The 10,687-nt window shown below is 36.7% G+C and overlaps 1 protein-coding gene across 5 annotated transcripts in view; it reads left to right on the forward strand.

The window, feature by feature from the left end:
* Window positions 1-9,039, forward strand: part of LOC126252926 (protein LSM14 homolog A) — a 156,864-nt gene extending 147,825 nt beyond the window's left edge. For 3 of the 5 annotated variants that reach the window (XM_049953917.1, XM_049953919.1, XM_049953921.1), the window contains exons 9-10: window positions 7,628-7,887; window positions 8,006-9,039. In XM_049953917.1, the coding sequence (XP_049809874.1) occupies window positions 7,628-7,887; window positions 8,006-8,013 (268 nt within the window). In that variant the 3' untranslated portion in view covers window positions 8,014-9,039. The remainder of the gene's footprint in view (window positions 1-7,627; window positions 7,888-8,005) is intronic. The other 2 variants (XM_049953918.1, XM_049953916.1) reach the window with 2 other exon arrangements.
* Window positions 9,040-10,687: the final 1,648 nt, after the last annotated feature.

Raw genomic sequence — 10,687 nt, forward strand, 5'->3', positions numbered from 1 at the left:
GAATATGAAACACATTCTAATAGATATCTTCCTTAAAACCTAGTAGGACAATTTGGAGAACCTGATCATCAGTGCAAGGGAGAAATTTCTTAAATTACTTCCTCAATTTGACTTGAGGAGCAACCAAAAACATGCAGTGCTCAAAAACAGGCTAAAGAGTGTTTGGAGTGTTTGCATCTACAGCAGCAGAATGCTTAAAGAATTAACATTGCTGTTTATATGCCCTTTTGTAACATTCCTCCCTCTCCATATGTAAATCCCTAAATATTTCATTCATGCAGCAATGTTCAGTTAGAAAGCTAACACCGGTCTAAAGTGCCACATCTACTACTACTACTACTACTACTACTACTACTACTACTACATGTATGATCACTTCAAAGACAAGTGAAGATCCATTACATTTATTAAATATTCCATTCCTCTCTCCAATTCTTAATTGAAGTTGCAATTTATGAAAATGTTGTAACTAGTAGAATGTTTCCTAAACTAGTTCTGGCTTTCTCAAAGAGTCTTTACATTAAAATTAAACTCTTCAAGCCACAGCACGCAGGAAAATTGTGAAGAACCTGTAAATATATAATTGAGATAATCTGGACTAGAATTTTGCACAGCTTTTGTTCTGTTCTACAGTAACAGAATACCTGAGGAGTTAGTCTGATACTTCACATTCCATTCCTTTCATATTAGTTGCCTGCTCATAAACACCCCACTCTCAATACTTCTGGTGCAGTCTTCTTCCACCTCTGCTGTCTACTTCCAGTGCAGTTGATAAAAGTTTAATTTTTACATATTGTTTTTGCAATCTGCAAATGATTGTCAGAATTTCATTAATATAAAATGTACTGATATTCATATTGAGAAAATTGTCCATAACTACAACAACTCATTATATGGTCTTCTATATTGATACAAAAATTGTAAGAGAGAAGACCACTAGCCAGACAGTGTCGAGTCATTGATGGGCACATAAAAAAGATAAAACAAATAGGTTTAGGAATAAATCCTTTGTCAAGCTAGAATACAGGTATGTACATTTCCAGCTGGATGCTAGGTGCTGGGATTGCAGTTCAGCAGTTTGGATGGGGTGAGGGATGGGGATGGAGGCAAGGGAGGGATCGAGGTGACTAGCTAGTGATCTGGAGTGAGGCAGCTGGTTTGCTGGCTGGGAATGTGGGAGGGAGTGATGGCATGTGTGTGGGTGAGGCATATGGTGCACAGGTACTTAAGCGAGTGGGGAGTGGCAAAGTATGGTGACATGATCCCATTCCACAATTCACTATAACCTGCAATCTCTTCTGGAATCCTTAGGCCCATTCCAGAACCTCTCCCAACTCCCTCTCCTCAGCCCAACGACACCCTGCACACCGACCTTCTGCATGGCCCTCAAAATCCACTAAGTCAACAGTCTTAGATACATAATTCTAACTGTGTATTGTGCTCCCACTGAAAGAATTTCCACTCCTATTGACGAACTACTCAAAGAAGTTGCCTGAAACTCTCTCACATCTACTACTTCAATCACTTTTTCTTGCCATCCCCACCTCTTTACCTCACTGTTCATGCCATTTCCGAATACACCAATATCCCTCATGCCCATGGTCTTCCTGCTGTCGGACACTACCTCTCTCAATGCCCTCAGACTCCAAACCCATTACTTCATTTCTCACACACCTTACCAAGCTATATACTGTCCTCCTACTCCTCCTCCTCCTCCTCCTACTACTACTACTACTACTCCATTGTACTCTGAGTCAAATTAACTTCAAAATTTGCCAAATACGCAGCAATAGTGTACATTTCTGCAGGAGGTAAGTGTAGACAGGAGCCAGTGGTGTACTTCAGTGTTTCACACAGCAATGTTGTCGATACTCACTGTGAGGTATGATGTAAAATATATGGGGTGTGTCAGCTGCTGTTTCCACACAGCCCATGAGATAGTAACAGGCAGAAAATGTGTTTTTGTAACAAAAGAAATTCTAACAGTCCCATTTTAGTATAGAAGTGAAATCCGCTATGTGTAAAAATAGAATTGCAACATACATGGAAGAAACTATGAAGATAAGTTCAACCGTGCTCTATTAGGATGACGGCAATGACGATTAACAAGAGTGGTTCTACAGGTGACAGGCTAAACAAGAGGCAGTGAAGATAAAAATTAATGTAAACTATTTATTTTTCTCCTTTCATTATCAAAACATAGATAACCAATAAATGGCATAATTTTAGAATAGGTGTAATGGTAACTTTTTAGGCAGATAGCTTAGGTCAGTAAAAGATTGTAATTTTGATTAGTCAGAATGTTAAATTTTTCTGAAGGAGTGTCCCCAGAAAAGGGAAGTTGTCCTATATTCAGGATCACCTTATACTCAGGTAAATACAGTACCTTGGCCAGTATTGTGAAGGTGTCAAGGGGACCACCATACAGATGCTACACCCCATACTTGACTCTGCAGATAAGATTCCCCTGTGTTAAAGGTGCAGACAGCTCAGATGAAAACAGAAGCATGTGGTCTGACCAGTAAAAAGTCTTGTTCTTACTATAGTTATTGAGCACATTTTGTTTTACAGTTGGTAGCATCAGCTTCGTGTAACGTATCACAAGTTTTGTTGAAAAGGCCTCCTTCAGTCTGAAATCTGCATATGTAACAGTATTATACTACTTCTGCTCTGTAGACATAAATATTTTTATTGGTTTTTTACAATGATTAAAATTAGCTCCTAAAGAAAGAAGATACAATGAACATATTTTCATAAAAGAATAATATATGAATCTTGGGTATCAATTTATGTTGATTGAAAAAGTAATTATTTGATTCCTACAGTGTGTTGTTCCATGTCTTGAGTAATGCAGCTCACCTTCAATTGAAAACTAAACGTAAAGCTTTCGTTGGGAAAAAAATCCTTTAAATCACATGAAATTAGACTCCATTAGGTCCTTCAAACACGAGTTGCTAAATAATCATACTAAGTTCTCTTATAACAGGAAAACAAAGCTACCTGCTGTTGGTGAGATGTTAATCAAACCTTCCATTCTTAAAGCAGCCAAAATTTTTTGAAAAATATAATGAAAGCAGATGAGAACTCTTCCAAACAACAGTATACAATGTAGGTTTGAAGAAATGGCCCAGAATGTGAAAGAGTTGCTAGTTAAGACTGAGGTCTCAGTTTCTTGCTTTGCAGTGTGACAGTTCTACTGACACAGCTCAATGACGTCATTTCATAGTATAATGCCAATTTGTGGACAAGAAGAAAACAGTGGAAGGACTATAGTTTCCTAAAAACTTAAAAGCAACCTCAGAAGGTTTTGATCTATTTCCTATTGTTAATGATTTTTTTGTTAAAAATAGTTTCTTTTTGGACAGAGTTAGGAGAATTTACACTGATGGAGTACCAACTGTTAGGTTCACATCTATTACCAAGCTCACTCATAACAATTAATGTGCATACACCTGTTAATGAAATAAGAGGCTGTAGTCCAGTTGAAATGTGATTAGAGTGCTGAAAAGAATAGGGCTTGGAAGAGTTTTGGGCCAGTTTCCTTTGTATTTATCCAGGAGTGGCAAAGGAATCGTTACAGTTCTCATCTGCATTCCTATGGAAGCCTAGATTCTTCACACCAGCCATCATGAAAGCAAAACACTGCAGTCAGCTGAAATCGGAGTGACATTAGTTGTGTTTCAACTGGTTGGAAACCAAACTTTCAGGAGCTGCTTAAAGAAAGTTTAAACTGTCTCACTTACACAATTTTTTTGTGTGACTTTTATCAGATAAAAAAGGGAGTTGTGTTAGTGATTGAAAATACAATTATGTATTCTAAGTAAGATGTAAAGATAATTCTATTCTGACTCGAAAGTTGTTGTATTACTCTATATTTGATAACGCCCTTTTACTGAAATGTGGATTTCAGATTATTGTCAATAGTTTCTGTGAAAGAAGCAACTTGTAACTTCGTTTCTTTAAGCCCCTCAATCCAGTCATTCAAAAGTTACTGCATTGGGTTCAGATCTGGACTATTGGGGAACCAGTTCGTGGCAGGAATATTATTGTCCACAAACTGTTGCCTTACAGATGCTGCTTCAACAGGGTGCATGCTCATGCAGTTGTCTCTGAACTGTTCTAGATTGTGTGCAGTACACAGTGTTGTAAGTGATTGTATCCTTTCACATTCAGTGTTCCCTTAAGCGCAACAAAAGAACCACACCCTGACTGCAAGAAACACTCCATACTGTAACATAATCACCTCATGTACTGCACTGTTTGCACTACACATGACGGGGGGTAATATTCTCCAGGCATTTGCCAAGCTCGAACCCTTTCGTTGCCACAGTTTGTCATTTATAACTCCAGATAACTTTCTTGGAATCATCCACTGTCACTCTTGACACTAATTAAACTGGGTTTACATGCCCCGGGAAATCTGGGAGAAAACTGGGAAAACCCTCTTCAACTTATTAGAATTCTGGGAATTTTTTGGTGTTGGAGTTTTTGGTTATTTTTTATTTTGACTGGTAAAAACTGATACTCTAACAAAGAATATTACTGTTTCCCACTACTGCAGAATAATACTGCAACAATATAACAAACCAGAGAGAAAACAAAATAAAACCTAAGTTGCAAAGGAAATGTGCCATTTACAACAAAAACAGTGCACACATGAGCTTCTGCCAACAGCACAATGTGTCAAAGGCTTTATGACGAAGACAGTACAATGCTTCATAACAGCAACCTCCTTCTGAGGAGTGTGACATAACAATTGTTTACATTAGGTTTTTCAGCTGTTGCCAGTGGGCTTATGCGTATGTGTAGATGTGTATGAGCAGTACCTTCTCCTGTTCCTGGTTACTTGAAGTGTGGCTATTAACTGTATTGCCAGTAGCAATAAGCTGCCAGATGCAACCTGGAAAAATTTTCTTGGTTCACCCAACCTGCCAGACCTGCGCATACACAGAGCAGTCAGTTGTAGTGGGAAGGGGGTACAGTCTCCACATTATGAGAATTCACGTGATTTTTGCTCTTTCCTCTTTATTTCAACCTCTCACATCAAATGAAAACAAAATTTATTTCTGTTGCTGGGCACTAGCAAGTGATTTAAAATACATTCACATAATTATGAAAGGCTAAAATTTGTTTCTTGGTTTTATTTTATTTCCACATTTTTGACACTCGAGCATTAATTGCCTTGCAGAATAAAGAGGTTATTTTTGTCTGTTTGCTAAATAAATTTGACTTCTACTGATCTTTTCCTGTTGAGGCAGTCAGTTTATTTGAAACGAAGTTTACTATTCCACACTAATGGCTATTTTCAATGGTTCGCTGAATTTTAAGTGCAAACTTTCTTCTTGCGGCACATACAGCTTTATGCTATAATAAAGAACTAACATTAGATAATAGAGTACTGATACTCAAAGTAATTTTACATCACAAAAACCACACTGAAAAGCTTAATATCTGGTTGAAGCTTACTTCATAGTGAATTTGGACATATAAATGTGCACTTCAAACTGAATTATGCATTTTAGTGTGGTTTATGAAATTATGATGCTCTTGGAGTAGCCTCTAATGTCCTGTCTATTTTATGACATAATGTAAGAGCTCTTACTGCTTCATATGTACAAACATACGAGTAACGTCATCGTACCTGCATGTGTGCAGTAACGTCTGGTATGTGCTGCAGTCTGGAAAATTCTGAAATGAACCTATTTCTAACAGGTTGCAGGAAATGTTGTGAATGGTGGTTTGAAAAGCCTTACTTAAATTTCATTTTATGCAAGATGAAATATGTTAAGTGTGAGAAGGGGTGATGAATTTGTTAAATCACAATTTGTTTCACTCTGACAAAATTTTGAGGACCAGCCACTTAGAAAAATTTAGAGCCCAGAAGACCAGACATTTGTTATTAGTTAAGATTTTACTTGCACATTTGCGTGACGTATCGTCAAGCATAACACATGCAAAAATGACCAACATTATATGTGAAAGCTGATCTTAATTTAAACCATTAACTTTCCCTATTTTTGTGTTAACACTACTTAAGTGATTATACTATTTGGCTGAGATCATGTGTCCTATGCTCTGAATGTCTGATGTCATTGGCTGGCAAGATCACATGACATGAGCTATGATTGGCTCACAAAAGCACATTGCAACCTCGATTTCAGTGCTTTGGAAACTAATGTGCCGTGTTTCCTGGAATTGGAAGATATAATTTCATAATACGAAAACGTGCAGCGTACATGTTGCTGCACATCAAAGATCTTTCCAAAATGTCCTTTTCTTTGTTTCCGTATTGCAAAATGCTGGGAAGTTACAAGCCAGTGTATAGGACATTAACCATTCAATGATTGACAAGTTCTACAGTCCTGAGTGAAAGTATGCTGTCACTGAACACAGAGAAAATGTGTTTTCACTGTGGAAAAGGTGTATTTTTACACTGGAAATCCTGTAAAAATTGAGACATTTTTTCCTTGTCGGCTTACACGCCGTACAGACTAAAGAAATCTGTAACGTACAGAAGAGTTACTTGATCATTTTACCAGATTTGTTGTAACTCCCCATGCACAGTTAATAGCTGGGCTGTTGGTAGCCCTTAGGAAGTAGGCTGATTCTGTCCACTAACTTCATGCAGGTTTTTACAAGCACCCTCAGCAATGCTTAACAGTCCATGTCCATCAGTACATGAAGCCTGCCTGGTCTTTGTTTAGCTGTGTTTTTTTTTAACTTTCACACTTTAAGTGAAATCACCAATTGTTCACTTGGACAGCTTTTGAAGGATTAAAACATCCCTGATGGATTTGTTACTCATGTGACACAGCAACCAGTCCACCTTCGAAGTCACAGAGCTCTCTTACTGGAAACATTCAGCTGTTACTGCTGCTCTGCTGCCAGCACAACAGTCTCACATCTTTCTATACACACAGATCTATTTCTTCTGATATCAGATACTTTTCATCAGATAGTGTGTGTTAATAAACTGATCACAGTAGTGAATGAGGTCAGGTATATCAGTGAATTTGGATAAAATGAAGTGGATCTCCTTACCAGTTAATTAATTCTGCACTTAATCATATTCTGACTAGAGTAAGTTACAATAAGGTTTCATGGCCAATGACCTATACATATTCTTCGACAATGTTTGAATGAAAGAGATAAAAAAATTAAATGTCGGAAACAGAAGGTGGTGAGGTAGAAGGGATACTTTCAGAAGAGATTCTAATAACCCTGTGGCGAAAGACAATGAGTCTTGCATTAAAATAGTGTGTTAACATTTTGATGAGATTATGGATTAACTTCTGGCTAGGACTTTCCATCAGGAAACAAAACTGCAATACTGCTGTATATGTATACAAGTAAAACTGACACGAACCCAGATTTAGGGATTAAAAGTTCCTCGGTTGGGAAAGAGAGGATAGATTGGGAAATGTTAAAGTGCAGGCCACTCTGATGCAAAGATAAATGACCCACCTTTAGTGAGAATGAGGTTAGTATTTCTTCTTTTAGGCTGTCTGATGTCATGGCAACATTTATTGAACTGTTGTGAAATGGAATAGCTGTGTGAGTGTTGCTTGCCCTGCAAGTAAGTCACAATTACATTTGTGTTGCTAAATTTGCAAAAAAATTGTTTCAGGCGTTCACAAAGAACAGATTGGAGGACAGAACGTAAGCTGAACTCTGAAACATTTGGAGTAGCATCAGCACGCCGAGGTGGATTTAGAGGTCGTGGTTATTACAACAGAGGTGGTTACAGAGGTCAGTACCGCAACAACTTCAGAGGCCAAGGATCTGGGATACTAGGAGCTAACCGCAATAGAAACAGCTCAACCAACATGCAACAGACACCAGCTCCAATTGCAAATAGTACGCCTCCCAGAGCAGTTACTGTCCAAAGTAAGTAGTAATTTGTAACTTAACATTGTATGAAGAGCATGTGGTGGTGGACTAAATTCATTTTATTTGAGTTCTTTACTCAGTGTCAAATATTTTAAAAAATTGTGTTCTTTTTCAGGTAACTAAAACTGCGAAGACTTAACCCTTGTTTGAAGCCAGAGGTGGCTCAGCAGTCTGCACTGAAGCAGTGAATAAAATGAAATTAAGCATTTAAATAAGACTGCAGAAAGAAATTTATTTAGTTGTTAAATACATGACCATTCTATTGTATTAAAGACACTAGCATGGATTGCCTTTGATTAAGAACTGACAACTTGTAAAATTATTTTTAATTTTTGTTTTGTCACTAAAAATAGATGTACCTCAATGTTTGCAGAACAGTAATTTGTTTAAACATTTGAGTGTCACAAGAATACACACTCCAGAATTTCTGTGGCAGGTCAGTTCTGATTATGAAGTAAAAATTATGCAAGTACTGTGAATTTAAGGGAGACGAAAGATTTTCTTTCTGAAAGTTGGGAGTTTTGCTGTCAACTTGTGTATTTTTGTAATAAATTTTTTCAAATGGAGGATTGATAAATGGTGCTTGTAAGAAATCTCAACTTTAATTAGTAAGTGGATTAAAATGTCAGATTAACAAGAGGTTTTACTTAATGTTGTGGTGAAAGTACAATCCAAGAGAAGACATTTAGTTTCTGTACCTTAATGTGGTGATAGTTTGGACATGTATTCACATTTTCTTTGCTGCATGAATGGTAACTTTTTGTTTGAAATGTGTGTTATGCACACACATTTGAGCCTGCAATGCATAGAAGTTAATATCATTTCCTCTGTTTCTCCCCATCTTAAAATTAGTTTCAAGTGTTGTGAAGTGAAAAAGTTGGAACAGGCTCTTGTCTATCAACTTTCAAAACACATGAACTGACTATATTTGACAATTTTTTTTTTTCTGTGATAAACTGACTCGCTGTGTGCGCTCATTGCTTACACTACTTAAGAATGTTGTTTTTGATGTGATACTAAACTAGTAACATTTAATTAAAATGTTGCCAGATGATGTTACAAACTTTTAAGGTGTAAGTGTGTTCTAAATACATTTAGTTTTTATTTCTGTTTTTTAGTGTAAAATGTACTACAGGTGTAAGAAACTTTTGTTACACAATATCATGATATGTACATCATGTCAAAGAGCAAATAATTATTACTGCTGGTCAAGCAGATACATCTTATTTTCAGTTCAAATTTGTTCAATATCCAGATACATAGTTTTCGTCCATCAGAACTATTTTCCCACAATAAACCTGTGAGCAAAAACAAAATTTTAAATCATCTCAATCTGCACATGGCACTCAGAAGGAAGCAACGTAAGTTTTATGTAAGATTAAACCCAGTTTGAATCAAAGAAGATAATAAAGTTAATGTAGTTGCTGTTTTTATTGGTGAAATAGGCCTACTGGTTGATAGGTACATACCTTAAAGATCAATACAAAACTGTTGTTCTAGTTGCTGCTGTGACAGAAATTTTCAAAAAATGTCAAAATTGACAACATTTGTCCTACTTCTTTCTACTGTATCCATATACTTGAAAGAAATTTTAAGCGGACTTTAAGGTTCAGTTTGCAAGAGCATGCTGAATGTTTCCTTTTTAAATTTGTTGAATATTCTGCGGCATTTATGTTATGTCCATCCTTGTGTGGCATTTCATATTTCCAAGTATTTTGTAACTTGGATTTTTAGATTAACAGAGTTGCACAGAACATTGCAGGAAATTAATAAAGTATAGATAGTTCATTATATATACTACTGGAGCATGAATACACGGAAATTATTCAGAATGTTACCTCTGATATTGCGTGTGTGTATTCAGTGTACTTGTGTTTTGTGGAAGGTTGGTGAGTAGTTAAAGTATCAGTTGGACAAGTTACATTTTCATTATTCATGTGTGTTCTGGGGAATATGGAACAATTTGGAATAATAATAGTTCACACAATATACTACAATATGTAGTTTGCACACAAATTGTTGTAGAAATTCACATCCACTGTACAGATAATAGTTAACATAATACTATTTGGGATTAGTATCCTTCTGCAGAGTGAAGCCCTGTAGTGGACACTGAGATATTTAGCAGTTGTCGCAGCATCCTGTAGTGGCTTTTGGGAAGGTAAGACCTTACAGGTACTACTTATGAACACTGTTTCACTACTTCAGTTACTGGACATTTAGACCTTCAATGTTACTGATTTGTGTTAATAAGCGTTCGTTGATTCCCTACTTTAGTAATTACGAAACGGTAGTACTTCACAGGTAATGGATTGGATGCATGGTTTGTGTAAATATATTCCTTGAAGTTACCTTTGGATAAAGACAAGAAAAATATCACATTAACAATAACATGAAATCTATGAAAGCTACTGAATATGGCACTTTAGCTTTGCAAACAGAAGCAACACAACCAGATGCACTGTTGATTTATCACCCAGCCAGAACTTCAGCTACACTGCAGCTGAGGCTGTCCCCACAAGCTTCATGTAACAAAACTGCAAAAATCATATTGAGTAACATACTTAGTATTCAAAAAAATAAAGATTCTTATTCATACTTCGTATTCAGTTAGACAACCAGAAACATGTTCGTGTGACACTGTGCCGGCTGACAGAAGCAAACAGTGCAGGTGCAGTGTTGAAGCTGCAGTATATCTGGTGCTTTCATATTTATACTTCAGTAATATGAAAATTGAGTTCAACTAAGCCACGGCACAAAAAACTCTTCAAAATGCCTTGTCTTTGGTTCATTTCAT

The sequence above is a fragment of the Schistocerca nitens genome, chromosome 4 (assembly GCF_023898315.1).
Source record: "Schistocerca nitens isolate TAMUIC-IGC-003100 chromosome 4, iqSchNite1.1, whole genome shotgun sequence".
Lineage (NCBI taxonomy): Eukaryota > Metazoa > Arthropoda > Insecta > Orthoptera > Acrididae > Schistocerca > Schistocerca nitens.